The sequence below is a fragment of the Aulonocara stuartgranti genome (genome assembly GCF_965226115.1).
Source record: "Aulonocara stuartgranti genome assembly, chromosome: 14".
In the NCBI taxonomy this organism is placed as follows: Eukaryota; Metazoa; Chordata; class Actinopteri; order Cichliformes; family Cichlidae; genus Aulonocara; species Aulonocara stuartgranti.
In genome coordinates this window covers 32,054,505-32,073,937 of record NC_138950.1, presented here as the reverse complement: position 1 = coordinate 32,073,937, position 19,433 = coordinate 32,054,505, and the positions used below count along the sequence as shown (strand labels likewise).

The 19,433-nt window shown below is 40.2% G+C and overlaps 1 protein-coding gene and 1 long non-coding RNA gene across 2 annotated transcripts; one reads left to right on the top strand and one right to left on the bottom strand.

The window, feature by feature from the left end:
* Positions 1-688: 688 nt before the first annotated feature.
* LOC309687149 lies at positions 689-11,012 on the top strand. Its single transcript, XR_014270641.1, has 2 exons — positions 689-1,288; positions 9,980-11,012. It is a non-coding gene; the product is annotated as an uncharacterized lncRNA (long non-coding RNA).
* A 610-nt stretch (positions 11,013-11,622) lies between these two features.
* On the bottom strand, positions 11,623-19,337 carry LOC309687148 (proteasome subunit alpha type-6-like). Its single transcript, XM_082501881.1, has 7 exons — positions 19,079-19,337; positions 18,485-18,579; positions 17,433-17,514; positions 17,115-17,270; positions 16,744-16,922; positions 12,419-12,513; positions 11,623-12,126 (listed from the first exon to the last, which is right to left on the bottom strand). The coding sequence occupies exons 1-7, from the start codon at positions 19,152-19,154 to the stop codon at positions 12,069-12,071; spliced, it is 741 nt and encodes a 246-aa protein (XP_082358007.1). The 5' UTR covers positions 19,155-19,337; the 3' UTR covers positions 11,623-12,068.
* Positions 19,338-19,433: the final 96 nt, after the last annotated feature.

Sequence of the window (19,433 nt, the reverse complement as noted above, 5' to 3'; positions counted from 1 at the left end):
TCCAAGTAGACACCCAGAGCCCTCCCTCCTTCTCTCTCTCCCCCTCTCTCTCTGCGCACACGCCCACGCGCATCTACATATTGTTCATTATTCATTCAAGTTGTCTTTCAATAGAGGATAATATATGGTCTTTTTAATGTCCCTATTTGATCTAAATGTCGCCGCAGCAACAAAGAAGACTTGTTGATATGCAGGCAGTAAACACAAACATCGAAAAAGTATTATAAAACACACACCGCGCGCGCAAACACAAATTTTTAACAATTTTCGTTTTTATAGCCACTTGCCAAGCTTAAAACAGTCGTCCCAGCAACAAGCATAGGTGTCCGGAGACATTGTCAAGATATCTTTTTTTTTTTATTTGAATTAATTCTTTTTAAAAAAAATTTAATATATTGTTCTAAAGTATTTTTGAAATTGGCCTCCCTAAAATAATTGGACAACTGAGTGTGGAGGCAGAGGTAGAGCAGCTGAGGCGGAGAAGGGGGGTACAGGCCGGATTAAAAGTAGCACAAAGACCGCGTTGTTCTGCTATTAAATCCCCTTCTGATCCCCAACATGCTGCCTCCGGACCAATTATCCATTCATTCACTTAATCAATAATAATAATAATAATAATAATAATAATAATAATAATAATAATAATAATAATAATAATAATCTGAAACTAGTTTTATTTGATTTGTCAGGCCCTGGTCTGATTATATACCTAAATTCTAAATGTGTTATAAGTATCTGATAAAGATGTTTTATTGCAAAGTCCGACGTTATTTCGTTATCTTATAATTTTGTACGCACTATTATTACAGAAGGTTGTTTGTTTTTTTGTTTCCCTTACCCTTTGTTTATTTTGTCAGTCCTGGTGTTGTATTTATTATCGCTGAGCTTTGTGTATGCGTTGTGTCTCCTCCCGGGGCTAGTTTGGCCTGTGCCATCCTCTACAGCGAGACAATTTCACAGTGTCCAAAGCCGATTCTCTGCGCTTGTTAATTGAATCGGATTTCTTATAGTTTAAAATCCACACACACACATACACACACATGTAGCTACAGCCCAAACTGTATAAGGGGTTTATCTAGCTCTGTAAAGCCAAAGCAGGAGATATAAAGACACACACAGAGCCACAGAGAGTATTTTACCGGCGTGTTTGAGCGTTTCCAAATCTAAGAATAAAATGTCTTCACCTGCTGAGGTGTGTGTGGCTGTCTCAGTGTGTGGGAGGCCTTCCAGTGTGCGCGCTGTTCACGGTTTGGATACGGTGGACTCTTCAGTTGCTTACCGCATCCAGGTACGCCTGTGTGTTTGTTGGTATGTCTAGCTGTTATTGTCAGTTGTTGTTGGGTAGTTTATACACAGCTAACTGCTAGCAGGATAGCTAATTGAGCTAACTGTGGGGAGTCCGAGGACAAGACTGTCTCGAGACCTCCAGCTGACATGAAAAAAAAAACGGCGGGAATAGCGAGACCTCAGATGCGCGTCAGGGCGCGAGCGCGGTAGTGCTGTGCACGCGCATTCTCCTAGCACCTGCCCTCAGAGTCTTAAGTACATTTTTTAACATGTTTTATGTTATAAGCTAACAGAAAATACATTGTTTTCTTACTTTTTATGTTAAAAATGTTTTTTTGTTATGAGCAGTAGAATTTGATAAGCTTATAGTAGAAAAAATAACTTCATTTAATCAGTAGTTTCTCAGTTGACAATATACGCGAGCATATTAAACAAAAGCATAAATAGCCTGTATTGTGTGCTAATTATAAATGACACATTTGTATTTGGGACTGTATTAGGCTATAAAGTATAGTTGTAAAATATTAGTATATAGTTATTTTTAGTTATTGTACATGTATTTTGAAATGGAAAAGCTGTTCTAAATTAGACTCTTAGGTTCCTAATAAGATAATAAAATATAGGATTTTTTTTAAAAATCGTCATTAGGTTGTAGCCTAAATGCTGCACCAGATTTAAAGAAAAAAAGTCCCAAAACTGCCGCATCCATTGTTTTAGAAAACAAGACAAGCATTATGAAAGCATTAGGAAGTTGACTCATTTATTCAGAATTATTTAGTACAGTCACTATTTTTGTCCTCCAAGTTATTTTCTTTGTGATTTTTACTCTTTAAATTGTGCTCTTGAATGTGCATAAAAAGATAAGCCCTCCCGAAGATACAGGGCTAGGTACCAGTCTAAATATTAATGCTCTTATTCAAAGCAGCAGATTTTACTGTTGCATGACAAGTAATGTTTTCTGGGTTGTTTGTTTTGGAAATTGTTCCGTGATGCTTGTGGTTTGGACGCACTAGGACCCAGAGTAGAAGCAAATTAAGGGCAACCATCACATAAGAGGCTTAGTGCATCTAATCTATACTCCCACAGACAAACACCTACACACACACACACACACACACACACACAGCAGGGCACAGCATTTCGTAAACATCCCATTTTGAAACAAGCACGCATACATGTCCCACAGGCAAACACTGCCATTGTATTTTCATTTAGTTTTCATTTTCTCCAAACTCTTTTATTCCCCTTGTTGACCTTAACTGCCATCCCACTTTGTTAGAGAACATTTGCCCATATGCTCCACTATTTCTCTCATCCCTTTTTCATTAGCGAACGCCCTTCAATAAACTAAGAAGCTGAGAGCAAACTCATCCATTCTGGACAGCTATAGTTAAAAAAAAAGAAAGAAAAATACTCAGATATGAAATCCTCCTCATCTGTATGCTCAGCGCTGCTCAGATGGATGTCTGAATGTTTTAATTCCAAAGGATAAAAAAAGGATTTCAAACTGGAATTGAAATGAAGTTTCACTCAGTCATTGCTCATGAAATGTTCCCGAGGCTTTTTTACTGACAGAAAATTTACTTTATTTTGCAGCTAGCCCTTTTTTCTGAATCCTCCCATGCTAAAACGGCTCAAAGACAACTTTCTCTTCTGTTTACTACCAATCCTTTACTTTGTGTGTGTGTGTGTGTGTGTGTGTGTGTGTGTGTGTGTGTGTGTGTGTGTGTGTGTGTGTGTGTGTGTGTGTGTGTGTGTGTTTGGGAATGATGGAGATGAAAAAAGCTGTTTTTGTGCCATTTGCAACACGACAAAGACCAAAAACCATTAAATTCAAAAAGGCCTAAAACACACATACACATACATGCACAAACCCTCCACACACACATTTCCCCCAGCTGTTAAATACTCTGACATCATATTGTTCGATACACAGCGTATTTTTGTATGTCTGTGTACACTCTGTGTGCTTATAGTGTGCATGTGTGTGTGTGTGAGACAGTTACACACACACACACACACGCGCACAGAGTTCAGCCGATTTATCATAATATGCTTTATCTGAAAAGTAAGTATCTTACCTCGGGATAAAGGGAGGAAAGAGGGGTTTGTGGCCAGATTGACAGAGGAAGGGTGGATGGAGAGAACTGAGCGCTCACTGCACTGGAACGGAGAGCCTGGACCTTAACTTCTGTGGCTGGATTGATCGGTTTTGATAAGGTAAACGAACATTATAGGAAGTTGCTGTTGTGAGAGAGAAAAGGCCACAGTGGTGTTTGTGTGTGAGTGAGGGTGAGACCGGCCAGGCTGACACAAACGAGAAGGTAAGAATGCGACAGTTACCGTGAGTGACTGGCGGACGACAAAAGTCTATAACTGGAGGAAACTGGGCGGAAAGTTAGGGCGGATGGGGTGGAGAAGAAGGAAGAAAGGAAGACTTGACTAGAGTGATGATAAAACAGGGCAGAAAAAAGTGGAAGAACAGAGAGAGAGAGGCAGATGGAGGGGGAGCATGGGAGGGGCGTTGTGACAGACCCAGTCTGAGCTTTCTCAGGGTCCCGCTGTCAGCGCTGTGCCGCCTCTCATGTTTTTCAGTATACAAGTTGGCCTATTCATATAGAAAGTCATTCACAGACGACACATGTTCATACTACATCTGTTGTAGGAGTTTGTATGTAGCTATGAATGCTGTTGTTGGAGGGTATGTATCGAGGTCAGTGTTAACTCCTCATTTAACTCGTGTAAGGATTACTCTGCGTGAGCCCAGGTCAGACCATGTGTCTCTCTCTCTGATAGTGCTTACATTTCATATATGTACAGTTGTGTGTAGGTTACACTGAATAGTCCTGCTGTTACAATGTTTCTGCACACTGTTAGTGTATACGTATGCATATGCGTGGGCTTGCGTGAGCGCGTCCTTTGAGAAGGATTTGGGTTACCAGCAGTCTGTCATGGATCTAGGCTGTTAACACTTATACAATGCGATGCATATATAAACATATACTCAACAAATATAGACCAGGGCTGGATACTTAATTTACTTGCACCTTGGTGGCTATGTATATATGGATACAAACAAGCTACTTTAAAGAATCTCTAACAAATTTGATGCAGCTAAAACTTCAGTCATATTTATACTTGGTGGTCTCTTTGGTGATATATTGCATGTTTGGAAACCTCTGAAAAATGGTTTCACATGAATTTTTTATGGTAAATACAGCCTGGAAGAAACTAATGCTTTGTTATTTATATTTATGACATTTTAAAAAAGAAATACAAACCTATTTCCGTGATTCTAAAACGCCTTTTCTTCACACTATCAGCTTTTATCAACTGCAACCAAAGACTTTTTTTCACATTTTTTCCATGTTTATGATACAGTCACATGAGGCCCCGTCCTTGAATAGAGTCGTGGCTATCAGGCTGATGAATGATATTAGTGAATGTTTTAATTAACCCCTGAATGCCTAGTGTAAACTAGTGTGACTGGTGTAAACTTATATAAACTTCAATAAATTACACAATAGATTTCTAAGCAATAAAATGCACTCACTCCCCCACCCAAAAAAAACAAACAAATAAATAATTCTTTACATCCTGCAGCAAATAGAATAAAAGTGAAAACTCATGCACTTATGCAAATTAATATTGCTGTATAATTAATATTATAATTTTAAAATTTTTATTTTCAGTTTCAGGGTTCAGCTTTTAAAGTGTTGGTTTTATTACCATGCGTGTTATGTGGACAGTTGTTTTATGAGATGAGATTAATGTAATTATACATAATGTATGATATGCGTGACGTCAGTCGTTGCAGGATGCAGTTCTGCTGAGTTTTTTTTTTTCTTAAAGAAGCTGTGCTGCACTCCAGCCTCCTTTGGGTCCCATGTGGAGGCACAAAGTGTGTGTATGACAGAAGAAGGAGGATCAGTCTGACTATGAGTTCATCTGTAAATGATGTCTGGCCAGCATCTTGATCAATTTCACAGACTGCAGACCCCCTGATGCGTGCATGTGTGTGTCCTGCTGTCTTCTCTGGTAGACAGATCTCTAATCAACTGCAGACAGCAGCAGGTGGTGTGTGTGTGTGTGTGTGCAATACCAGTCATCATTTAACCCCCTCCCTATCACTGTCTGAGGTTTTAGGGTGTTAACACCTGTTCATACCGTCATACTCATACACTTGTAGCTGAGAAACTGCATACCAAAATATCACCAAACAATGTCAAAATATTCACTTTTAATACTGGAAGTGAATACAAATTCAGTAAATGCAATAAAAAGAAAAAAAAAGTACACACACTCACACACACATATGCCCGAAATTCTGACTTGAACTAATTTAATTACATGTAAATTGTTCATTGAATTTTTCTATGCAAGTGCAATTTAAATTGCTACATTTAACAGGATCTGGTCCAATAAAATTATACCTGATTGTTATACTTTTTGTACTTATTTAAATAAATAAACCTTTGATTTTTATACATTTCAGATGCGTTTCATCCAAAATTCTGGCTTCATTTTAATTGTGGTTGAAGAAAAGGTAGATAATGATCATTCAAAATACAAGTTATGTTATGGAATAAACGGAGTTCATAATGTTGACTGATTATTTGAGGTAACCTTTATAGCAAACCAAATACTTTTCATTTGCTTAAAGTTATTTATTATTATTCATTAAAAATATATGATTAAACTGTAAAAACCGTGGAAAAACTGCTAATGTAAAAGCATTCACAGTGTTTAATTAACATCAAAAGGCAGCCTGTGCTCTTCAATTCAATTTGCATTTTTTTTTAACTATGTAGCACTAATTCACAACAACAGCACCCTCAGAGCGCTTTATAATTGTATGGTAAAGACTCAGGTTCGGACTCAAACCCGGGCCACTGCTCTCTGACCGTATGGCATGCAGTTGCCTGCTGACTCACAGGTACTAAAGTAGTACCTGTTACCCATCTATTCACAACTTAGACACAGCTTACACTAAGTTTTAAACCTAAATTTTTCAATTACACTATATGGACATGCTTTCTGTCTCCAGGGAAGTTATGTCCCCCAGATGTAACACACACACAGGCTTCAGCTAGTTAAGACAAAGCTCATATGTGCATTCATGCATGGCTTTATATGCTTTATAAAAGACCGTGTGTGTGTGTGTGTCTTCTGATCATGTGTGTGTGCTGGTGTGGAGGAGAAGGGGGACATTATTGCAGTGGGTGGACAAAGGTGGGGTGTGTGTGTGTGTGTGTGTGTGTGTGTGTGTGTAGCGTGGTACAGTAGCTTGAACCCCCACCCACCACCTGCAACACCACCAGCCCATATGGCAGTAGACAGCAGTAATAATCATGGAAGTGGAGCAACAGGCCCTGAGCCTCACTAATCCTCAGCCACACTCCGACACGTGCCACACTGATGCATACACCCACCCTATGGACACACACACACATACACACACACACTGAATGGTACTGAAGGTACCATTTATATATGCAATCATGCATACACACACACAGTCTCACAAATGCATATACTAACGAACAGAACAGAGTAGAATTACAAGGAATGTTTATTGCTCTGTAGCGGGTGGAGCTGCCACTGTTGTCTCAGTAGGTCCTGGTTTATCTTGCTTCATTAATAAGAACACTGTGCCAAAATACACATAAACAAACACACACACATCTTGCATTTACAGAACATCTTTCTCTCTATCAACGCTGTTTTTACGCTGCACACAGTTTCTGTTTAATCTCAGTTATGAAGCCATCGATTTCATGTTAATATTGTAACACATCGCCACAGGAGCACAAAGAGTTCTTTCTGATCAGCAGAAAAGCACCTTGGCTTCGTGCTCGTCCAAAGGCACATGCACTCGGCACACAAACAGAGTCGCGCGCACTCGCTCGGTACACATACACACACAGAAAACCTTTTACGTGTGACGCACAAGGAGACAGGGCGACAATGGCGCTCTTATTGTTAATTGGCTGTTTAATCCTGAGGAATGTGTGTGATTAGTACCCACCGGTGGGTCAGGATCTTGCTCAACACTCTTGTTCACAATGGACAGGCTGTAACAGAGATGTGAGAGTGAGCAGGCACGCAAATGCACACTTGTGCACACACTCACACAGACGGACAAAGGTGTGCAAATAGTGGTGCATGGGTATCACATAAAACACACACATATACACAGACAATTGAGCATCAATACACATGTGCAGATTGAGAGGCCCTCTCACAAAGTACTAAAGTGACCACACATACACAGCAATCTACCCAGCATGCAACTCAGTGGCAAAGAAAAACCATAATTGTGATTTCAATCATATAGTACTGCTCATGCAAGGGACATACAATTTGCAGGAAACACAATATATAGATGTAGCTACACATCTGCATGTGTGTGTGTGCTCTTTTTTTTTAACAATCACACCTTCACAGCAGAAATGAAAGCCATCTCAGAAGAGCTGGAGGCTACATCATGAGCATTGTCTGATGGTCATGAGACTGACTGCATGCTAACCCATATTCTCTTTTGCCTTCTTTTGTCAGCAAAGTAAAACGCTTTTTTAATGCCATAATATTCAACACAAGTGTAACTTTATATGTAAAAATTCACCCATTGAGTAAGTGTACTGGTAAGTGAGGTAAGCCACTGGTTGCACTGAAATGCAACGTGTCCTTAACGTTGTTTGTTTCGATGTTGTTTGTCAAGATTCAGAGGACACTTAGAGCACGCTACAGTGGCCTGCCTGCATCATGGGGTCCACTGTGCTGCTGATGCATATTTACAGGAGTGTAAAAAGGTTATGATGGACAGAAAGGAAGGGTTAATGGGACAGCCAAGACTGGTTACAGGTGGATTGCTGGGTCCTGTGTGTGTGTGTGTGTGTGTGTGTGTGTGTGTGTGTGTGTGTGTGTGTGTGTGTGTGTGTGTGTGTGTGTTCTGTAGGAGGTCCAACCAGGCTGCATCACTGCTGACACACTGCTGCTGGTAAATCCAGCTTAGTGTGTCTAAAACAGGCCTACGAAATCTGCCACAGGGCACCTAATGCTAGGGCCGCTGTCACCCTCAATCACTCACACACACCTAATCCCCACGCTGTGACCCCACACACACACACACACACACACATGGCCAGCGCTCTGGGCCCATTTAGCTTGGCAGGCACTCACAGTACCAGGAGACACCAGCCACAGGGTCAACATTTCATATGGTGGGAGAGTGATGGGGGAAAAGGAAGGATAAATGCGAGGTAGAGGGGTATGAGCTGCAGGAGTTCAGGCATGGAGGTAAGAAACAGGTGGCATTAGCTCTTGAGGTATGGCCAGAACAGAGAGGAGCAGAACAGCTGTGAGGTGAAGGTGCCTGAGGAAAAAGAGGGTTATGGGGCTGCGAATACGAGAGAAGTGGTGTGTTTGTAGGGATGAGAAAAAAAGGCACAGGGAAAAATGAAGGGTATGTGGTGAGGAGAGGACATGGGAAAAGATACTTAGGGGAGTCTGAGTACAAATCAATTCAAAAATTAAAAAGGCACCACTTTGTTAAATACACCATAGAATAAGACGAGCAAGTCTTGATAGCAGTGGGCAGGGGTATGACCTTAAGAGAAAAAAAACTATAAAGATGTTTATGAAAATACACATATATATAAATTAACTGTTTAATTATTCTTAAAGTTTTATAAAACATCTAGTATTCAATAATACACCATAAGAAAATGAAAGGGGAGCGGTCTTATAGTTAATTGTGTGTGGTGATATTTCTTTTCCATTACAAAGTCTTTATTTTTTCAAATTTAAAGATCCACTTCAGTCATTTTCTTTCCAATCCTGTAAATCTTCTGTCATGTCTTCTTTTCCCATAAAAAGCTTCACTTACATCTTCTACTATAATTAATTTTAAAACAGCTTAAAATAGGACCTCCCTTTCCACCTTCCTCTGTCCTACTGTGTGGTAATCCCTAAATTAATCTCAAGCACAGATTGGTCTTTTTCATTAAAGATATTTTGTTACTGCAGTTTGAAACTTAAATGAAGAGACCATTCACATTGCTGTTATATAACCCCTGTGCTAGAGTTATAGACTGTATATAAAAGATGGACAATGCTACCAGCTCTGAAAAGTGACATAGATCTGTCCTTTTAATAGCCAGAATGGGTGTGACTTGAGTCCAATTGTGTAGAGGTCTAGGGGAGAACATCCCTTCAGTTTTCTTGCTGTTTGATCTCAGTAAACACGTTTTAATTAGTTATGATCTCAATTGCTAGTTGCAAATCATATATTATATAACAAAATGTTTTATGTGCTAATCACAGACTTAATTAAAGTAAAAAAGGAGGATAAAGCAGGATATGCTTCACTTTGTTTGACAAATTGCTAGCTAATCAGCATGCAGTGGCTTCTCAGTCTGCTTTATGGTGGCCATGTCCATCTTTTGTATACAGTCCATGGCTGTAACAGTCAATGTTTCTGCCAGAATAAAGTATCTAAAAACTGGGGACTGGAACATGTAAAGGTTGCAGTACTCCAACTACTTTTGCGGTGTGGATCCACTAAGTATAGCTAGCATATCTACGAGTTCAACACTTTTATTGGTGGAGACTTTTTCATGTCTGTCTGCATTTATGTAAACTATGAACCTGCCAGTGCTGACAGCGTTCTTTGTGTTCTGTGTTTTTCCAGGTTCCTGTGCATGCAATGCAGCAATGGGGGTTGAAGAGCCAGCTGGTTTTACCGGTTAAAATGCTAAACTGAAAGATTCACACACACACACACACACACACACACACACACACACACACACACACACACACATATGTATATATATATATATATATATATATATATATATATATATATATATATATATATATATAATCTTAATGCTACACTGCAGCACTGTTCCCATCCTGTTGGCATGGGGTTAAAACAGGCCATAAGAGTTTATGTGCCAACGCTTGCTCCCATAAAGTAATTGAAGGCGAGACACTTAAAGCCTATCAATGCAACTTAGGACCGTGCTCCAACCACTAGGAGCTTTAACAAGACTAGCAGGGCTTTTTGATGCTCTCAGTCTAAATCCTTAATGTGTCTGCAAACAAATTGAGAATCTAGTCTTTAAATATCCTTCTTCTCAATCCTGTAAGCTTTCAAATGACCTTAAAGTATTAATCTTAACTTTAAAATGTATTATTGGATGGGCATTAGTAAAGTTACATTACATAGCACCAGTTCACAACAGCAGTTATCTCTATGAGCTTTACACTGTAAGGTAAAGACCCTGAAATATCAGATGTAAATTCTAATGAATGGAACAACCCCCAGACCACTTGGTGACTGTGGGAAAGAAGAGACCTCAGCAGGCTGTGGGGCAGCTGGGGGTGGTAAGGAAACAGGACAGCACCGAGGAGCAAAGAGAGCTCATAAACAACAAACAAGATGAAACACAAACTACTGGAAACTGGTGCAGAACAAACACGTGTATGATGTGTAACATCACATGGCTACCATAGAGATATTGCAACGGTACAGTATTTGTTTAAGACAATTTCAGGGCAGTGAATACTGTGAAACTACTTGGCAGGTAAGTAATAAATATTGTTGTCAATGAGAGAATCAGCATTATTAATAATGTAGGATCACAGTTTAACTTCTGTAAACTAACAGGATATTCATGTAATCTGCTTCTAATAATAAAGTAAAAGCATAAACACGCTGCTGTTCTCTGTCATTGTACGTGTTCATTTTAAGAGTGAATATGTGCGTGCGTGGCTGAGAAACACTTATCCTTTCAGACTGCCAGGTGACATTTTGTAAATGGTGGGTCACAGTGTGTCTTTCTGGTGGACTGGCAAGACACACAACAAGGGACAAATAACAAAGTGGAAATGCACGATTGGCAGTGTGACACACATACAGACACGCAATCCCCAAAGACTTGGAAGCGTAATAGTTTACAAGAGTCAAAATAGATTTCTGTAAATAGAAAAGTACAAAGAAGAACAAATTCTGTTATGAAATACTCAGAGGCTGGAAGCAGGCACACCACTGCCATCTAGTGGTCACAAGAAGAAACGCAGGACATTCAACAGTGAATAACAGGCAGAGAAGCCACATACATTTCAACACAAGAGCCTCATAAACTGTGATTGCTTTTTAAAATTAAATCTGCTTTAGCTGCAGCTAACATAAATGAACACATGAATGTTTCTAATGGCCTCATTAGTCTACCCCGTCTAAATCCTGGATCCTTAGTTCTTGCTCATGAATACGTATCCTTATCCTTAATCCGTTCACGTTAAACCAACACACGACATTGCTCAGTCTTCTTTGCATTCAGTTTTATTGTGAGTTGCTTAAAAAGCATTAAGTATGACTCCCAGGGACAGTTTTATTATGATCTTTGGAGAGTGTTGTTATAAACATACAGTCCTAAAAATGCTGTATGATAAATATTATGCACAAACCAGCATCCAACAAAAGTTTAGCTAGTCGCTTTAGGTGCAAGATCAAAATTTAAAAATGGCATTACTACTCTATACAGAACTGTTTTAAAAAAGCCCACTGGAGATATGTGTCCTATCACTATGAATCAAACATGTATCAATCCTTTTTAGCACAGTTTCTTCATCAGGTGCGCTTGATTAATCTGTCTGGATATGCAGGTGACCGACTGTGTACAGTGGAACAGCATTGGTAAATTAGACTAAATCAAGCACACCGACTATAGCAGACTATGATAAATCACAGACCGATGTTTGCAAGGGTGTCTCTACTCCCGCTCTGCTATGGCAACCAAGTGGGTTTCAATTTCTTCTTCAGCGAGTGTCCTGCCAGAAGGAGAGGAGGGAGGAAAAGTGGAAGAACAGAAGTCAGACATGGCAATGTTAAGTCCTTCAAAACAGAGAGATTCAAATCCTGTATAATTACCAGACTGACAAAAAAATAAAAAGCATCTGACAAACAATATAAACGGAATGAACCAAAACAAAAAAGTAAACTCGTATTTGCAATAAAAGCACCTAAAATAATAAACAATGCCACGTATCTTTCAGGGTAAAAATCTAGAGCAGAACCTCAGTCATGACCCATGTGGTGAAACCAGTGTGTGAATGAAGTTACCTGAACTTAGGTTTGTCTTTGGTCACTATGCCGATCTCCAGCTCACTGGCCTTGAAGTCCACTGACAGGACAGAGGACAGACAGGAAATGGCCAACTGGAAAGACAGGAAAGAAAAAATCCTTCAGTCAGAACATTAAAGAGGATTTTCGGTCAGAGCGAAAGCAGAGTACAACTTCACAGACTAACAAGGTGCACAGAGGAGAGAAAGCCGAAAGGAAAATGTTGTTTCAGGTGCGTTTTCCTACAACACAGGTTGTATTGCAAGTCATTCAAAAGTAGAGCTGGGCGATAGAACGATAACGATATGTATCGCGATATAACTTTTACTCGATAGAGAAATTAAGCTATCGCGATAGACCTCGCCGCTCTTGTCCTCTTAAAAAAAAAAAAAAAAAAGGTCAGCCGATCCAAATTCAGTAGCGCAGAGCCGAACCAATCACAGCCGCAGCGTCACGTCGCCTGACTTGTTACGTACAGCACAAGTGCCAAGCCGCACGTGTGTTTGTTTGGGAAGCAGCCAGCGGGTAATGGAGCCAGCGCGTAATGGAGGAAATGAGCGTGACCGAAGAGAAAACAGATGATGGTTCCAATGCCGGAGAGATTGTCGAACGGAAGAGCCATAGAAGTTCCGTAGTGTGAAGGTATTTCGGCTATTTCAAGTCTGACAAAAAACAGAGTAGCGCGCACTGTAAATTGTGCCGAAAGCAAGTCTGGAAATACAATAAACTGGTGCATGCGTCACACTGTGCGCCACGTTATTGTTTCGGTGAAATGAATTTCTACAATACTGTTACTGTTAATTCTACTCTCTGCAGTGTTTAAATGCTTACATATACACACAGTTACTGTCCCTCCACACATACGACTCGGTTCTGCTTCTATGCCCCAGCTTTGTTTACTTTTTCCCACCGAGGCTTCTAGACTTCTGATTGACCAACATTTCTGCACGGTTAGGAATCTAGCGCCACCTGCTGCTTTGGCATGTTCATAGCAGCGTTTTCCTTCATTTCTGCCTTTATGTGTGGACGGGATTATTTTTCAAAACGAAAACGGAAAATCTCCGTTTTCAAAAACACCCGTGTACGTGTGGACGTAGCCTCAGTCTCTGACTGGAAGCGCTAATTCATCATTCGGCTTTTGTCAGACTAAAGTAACTGTTAAAACTGTTTGAAAAGCTAAGCTATACAACAAGGAGAGATTGAGAATTTCCTTTTAGTTCTCAGTTTATTTGATATTGACAAAAGTTAGTCAGTTTTGTCTGTTCTTCTGTAAAACAAACTAATATTTATTTTTAGAATTAATACTTTATTTCTAAGTGGAATTGACAATTTAGTCTGTTTCATTTGTTCTATTTTGAAACTTAAACGCTTTAGCGGCTGCCTTTTGTGTAGTTTGCAATATTTGCCTTTATTTAGCTGAAAAAGTCTCATGTTCCTTAAGTACATCTACCCTGTTGAACTTATTATGAGAAATAAATATTTAAAAACAAGCTGCTGATTATTTCACATTTTACTTGTGAGCAACGGCACATTTAAATCTTACAAATATAGTTATTTGGCTTATATCGTGATAGATATCGTTATCGCCTGAAATGAAAAAAACATATCGTGATATGAAAAAATCTCATATCGCCCAGCTCTATTCAAAAGGTTTTAATAGTTTTGAGGAATGCTGGTTGATTCTCTGGCATTGGGCGATTTTCAGGCTTGGTTCAGTTTACACTTGGTTAACTGGCCTGACTCCAACATCATGAACAAAATCATGGTTTACACCTGCTTCTATAGTGTGCTCAGGTGACCACTAGTATTCAGGTTTTTAAAGGCCAAGTCAGATTTGACGTTTAAACCCCTCTAAATGTTGACACTGGCTGAACAAAAAGGGAACAGGACAAAAGAAAAAGTACCACCACATCTGCCCTCATGGCTCATTTTTCAAGGGACACATCAGGACACATTAGGGTTTACACTGCAAAAGATACAATATATGGACTAAAGCACAGGCCTACACATTATACCTACAGAATCCTGTTGGTCACAGAGAACCCAGGCCGTGAAGCTCCCAGTGCACACTCTTCTGTTGACGTTAATGTTAGAGAAGGTTTGAACCTCTGCAGTTACTGAGACAGCTGGTGCGCTGAGTGTAATAACGGACTGAAACAGAAGATGGCAGCACCGCATGTACAAGGATGCCAGCTGCCGTTACACCCCGAAGAAGAAGAAGCTCTGTCCCAGAATTCATAGCGCAGCCCAGCTCAGTTTCCAACAATGGCGGCAGCTAGTTAGTTTTAATATTACTCTTATTATTCTTTTTGGGTCACAAAAAAAAGTTTAACATATTTTCAGGCTGAATGTAGCTGTGTAAACCTCAAATATCTGCTCAGTTTATCAAGACACCACATATTTTCAAAAGCGCTCTGACGTTTTCGGAGACGTCTGTTACCCACTAGCTCGATAGCTAGCCGGGGGCTAGGCTCACTAGAGCCCGTGAGAACACCGGACTCCCGGCAAATCGTTTTCAAACCCACCGCCGTCTTTCGCTACGCAGGTTAAACATGTAATATAAGTCACTTAGATAACTTAAAAATGTTATTCTTTGGCTTTTTTAGTATTTTATTTGTTCCTGAGTAAATCGGTTTGGCTGAGAAATAAAGTTTTTACACAGCTGAATAAACGTCAAGCAGACAACTGATTATCAGAAGTGTGAGATGCTGGAGAATATACTCCAGTGTCCTGTTATATTTTAGATAGCAAGGAGCAGACGGCTGAGTTTATTAAACTTCACTGAAACAACCTGCAGATTTCATTAAAATTTAACAAACTATCATCTTGTCCTTATTTTTAGTTAGCACATACCTTAAATACTTCAAGCTGTAAGCTAATGATAGTTATATAAGAGCAGATGCTGCTGGTGCAGTAAGCTGTACGTTTTACGTCCAATGGATGCATGATCTGATTAGTCGACTAATCGCAAAAATAACGGTGACTAGTCGACTCTCAAAATAATCGTTTGTGGCAGCCCTATTGTAAAGGCAGACTGCATTGCTCGGTGCATGACTTTGTACACATGTGGCAATGGGACTGGCAATACTTGAATTCAAAGATTAAGAGGTGCGGCCCAACACTTTTGTCCATATAGTGTATGTCGTTAAATACATCATAGACAACTCAGCAGGCAGTTTTAGCGATCGTCACACAAAATGTATAATGCCAACCACACACTAGAAGACTTTAAAAGCACTTCTGAAGCATCTAGAGATGCTGTGTCTTGACTGAAAGTTTGTAGTCATAGATTGTAAGATTTTGCAAACACTGGGAATTTTTTTCAGGGTTATTATTTCCAAGTAACCAAATTGCCTTTAACAATATCACACAATGCTGGACAACTGAGCATTAAACAGAAGGTGCTGCATACATAAGATGCCACTGAGAATGAGACCGGAGGAAGAGAAGCTACTGGGTGTCAACCATGTTCATGAAAGTGATTTGCCTGAGCCATGACCAAAGACTTACAACTGAATCAAACGTGGGTGATTCCTATGGAATATGGAGACGACAACAACACCAACTTAAGGCAGCTTTGACTGAGACAATCGAGATGACAGAAAACTGCCAATATTTTGTCGTGACACGGGACATTTGTCTTCGACACTGATATTGCCTGAGAGTTATTTGGTGTAAGGCCAGCATCAGTGATTCTTTACAGGTGAGATGACCTGAGACATGTAAGCAGGGTTCATGTTACTGGAAACGTCACACTTTATGAGGTAAGTTCAGAGTCACATGAATGGCAATGTGAAACTGTTATAAGGACAGGCTGCTATGGTTCATTGTCACATTGACCTGTTTGCTCACAGGTCATCCTCTTGTAAATCATATCTCAATCAGAGATGCTGAAATCATGCAACACCCTCTCCTTCACTGACATACAACCACTGAGATGTTGATATTCTAACAAAGGTAAAAGGCCAAGTGCATCAGAGGCTGCTATTCTGGGAATGAGCAGGTATAGGAAAAACAAATTCAACAATGTATGATGAGCTAATCCTAGGTGAGGCAGATAATTTCAAGGCAGTGACTATACCAGTGATAAAGGCACAGATTTGACTTTTGCAGGATGTAAAAACATCCTGTATAACGACAGACAGGAATCCAGTGTTTTATTCAGGGACACTGTTGGTATACCTTGGCCTTTCTGTTGGAGGACAATCCTTTCGATTCCACCCAGCAGCTTTTACCACCACCGCATAACTCACCTTTTCGACTAAAATTGGAGGCATCGCATCAATAATTCAGAGAAAGTGTGTTTTCATCAAGCTTCATTTTACCTGCACTGTCCTGTCATGGTTGAGTTCTGGCTTTTTCTTCAGCTTCTTCTCCAGGTAGCTGTTAGCCTCCGTCTGTTTGGCTCCAACCGCCGTGGCTCTGAAGCCACAGTAATAGCCTGCCGGGTCGCATTTATAAAGGACAGGACCGTGCTGGGGGTCAATGGCCACCATGATCATACCTGGGAGCACACGGGGACAACTTAAGACAGCCGTCCTTCAGATTGTGAACATTCAGTGCACATGCAGTCAGTTTTTAATGAGCTCTTATATGTGTTATTAATGTGTCCCTTAAATTAAACTGTCTTAACTATTAATTATATCTATATATTAACGCAAATAAAATGTGAAAATGCACGTAAGCGCCTACTTACAGCAGCCTAGAGGTCTCATTTCAGCATTCTGCGTGTACACCTGAGAGATATCAGCCAACCTGCGACACAACACGTCTGCCGTGATGTCATAACCAAATTTATACTTCCATTCCCCAGCTTCCACTCGGGCCCGGTGAACCTGGGAACGACTGTCAGCTGCACAGAAACAACAGGATTTGAGTGTAATTACACACAAAAAGAACATCAACACTTTAACAACACATACATCACGTCTCATATTTATTCATTATTATTTATGACAGCACAGCATACACATTATCATAATGAAATGCATGCTGTTAAGTGATGTATACATACCATTGTGCCCGGTCATCACGCAGCCAATGCGAGGTGTTAGTTTGAACATGTTGGTCACAGTGGAAGAGTCCAGCAGCTTATCCTGTAGGAAAAATGATCCAACTTTATAAATCTAGACACTGCAGTATTTTGTCAAAGTAACAATTTAGACTCATGAAATGCATCTCTGATGGTTTTAAGCACTTTGATCTTCTGATAATTTCCTTTTTCCTTTTCTTTTGTTTTTTGTGATGTTCTTTTTCCAGGGTCTTTTTCTCTAATTCACATAGGATGAAATATTTATACATGGGATCAATTATATACAGACACCCCCACTAATCATTGGTTAAATGTGCCTTAGCAAGCTGGACACTTTTGGTAGCCATCAAAAAGGTTCTAGTATAATTCTGGCTGGATATATGACCAGTCCTTCTGCTCGAATTGGTAGAGTTCATTTATTTTGGTTTTTAGGAACATCATGACATCTGAAGCATAGTCCACAAATTTTCAACAGGGCTAAGGTTGGTTCTTTGGGTACTGCTACATCTTGTACCAGTACCACTGGTACAGCAAAACAGCCCAAGGGCAACTTAAGACCACTACTATGCTTGACAGCTTATACAGTGAGTGCTCTTGGGTTTGAAAGCCGCAGCTTTACTCCTCTAACATACCTCTTGCCATTGTGGCCAAATAGCTCAATATTTGTCTTGTCTGGCATTAAAACCTTTCTCCAGAAGGCCTTTGTGGTCTCTGAAAGACCCTGCCTTTCACCCTATCATAGTTCCAGCCCTCCTGTAACCCTAAATTGGATAAATGAATGGGTCTCCTGGATCATATCTGGATCCGTGCACACTCCATAACATCCATAACTGCAGTGACTAGATGATGAAGCTGACATAGGAGAATAAAAAACATGCCAAAGGTGTGTTTGAGGCCCTATCGCGTTATATACAGGGTATCTTATTCAAGCTTTTTGCTGACATGCTTTGAGTCATAAGTGGCCTCACTGTTTGGCTTCAGCTCACATCATCATCATCAGCATCATCACTAGTGAGACGCGTTTGAGGTCTTACCGGAACTTTCTTTTGTGTGACCACCACCGAGGTGTCCTTACCCCGGATCCCAACGGAGGTCAACCCGCCCTGAGAGATGGCTTTGAAGGCATACTCTGCATCGCAGCACAAGACACATATGAGAAAAAATAACAACATAAACCTCCCCCTTTATTTTTTTAATCTGATTATTTAATTTATGAGGGGGAAGGCACCGAGTTAGCCCATGATAGTTAGGAAAACAACTTAGAGGAACTATTTTTTTCTCTTTTCGGGATACTTCAAACACTAAAAGCACACATAAAGAATAAAACTAACTCAAACTAACTACTAACTGTGTGCAGTTATTCATATTGCAATTTAACTAGGTTATAAACATTCAAGCTTGAGTAAAAACAGGTATAGCAACTAGTACGTGTTCAACTTGGACGCTAACCGTACTCCGCACCGAAACCAGAAGAAGCTAGCTACTTTTGCTCCATCATGTTCTTGTAGTGTTGTTTCGATTAGCAGCAGCAGGTAGCTCACACCTGGTAATGACTGTGCTACTGTACTGTACACTAGGCATGGTCCGGGTTTGCTGTTAGCTAACACACAACAGAAAATGTCCCTTACCGACTTGGTACAGGCGGCCCTCTGGTGAAAAAATGGTGATGTGTCGGTCAAAACCTGCGTTGGACCCTCGGGACATCTTCCTCCTTGTGACCTCAGGTTAACTTTACTCAATATGTCTATATGAGCACGCAAATAATCGATACTTCGAGTGTTTTTCAAGAGTCAGATAATAGGAAATGACATGCCTGTGCTACTGCCGTGAAAGCAGGCTAATGGAGTAACTTCCCCGACAGGATTTTTACTTTCTCTTTCAGTTTTTCGCTCAGAGCGGCTCCATGACCGGCCCCGGCCGCTTTAATTGGATGGCAGCGCCAACGAGGAAGTCAGAGACTTTACTAGTTAAACTGGCTCTCTC

Excerpts from the sequence above, each read along its gene's own strand:
- LOC309687148 (XM_082501881.1), bottom strand. The coding sequence starts at position 19,154 with ATGTCCCGAGGGTCCAACGCAGGTTTTGACCGACACATCACCATTTTT. Across the intron at positions 17,271-17,432 it reads CGTGATGACCGGGCACAATG|CTGACAGTCGTTCCCAGGTT; the intron begins GTATGTATACAT and ends GTTTCTGTGCAG. Across the intron at positions 16,923-17,114 it reads AATGAGACCTCTAGGCTGCT|GTATGATCATGGTGGCCATT; the intron begins GTAAGTAGGCGC and ends GTGTGCTCCCAG.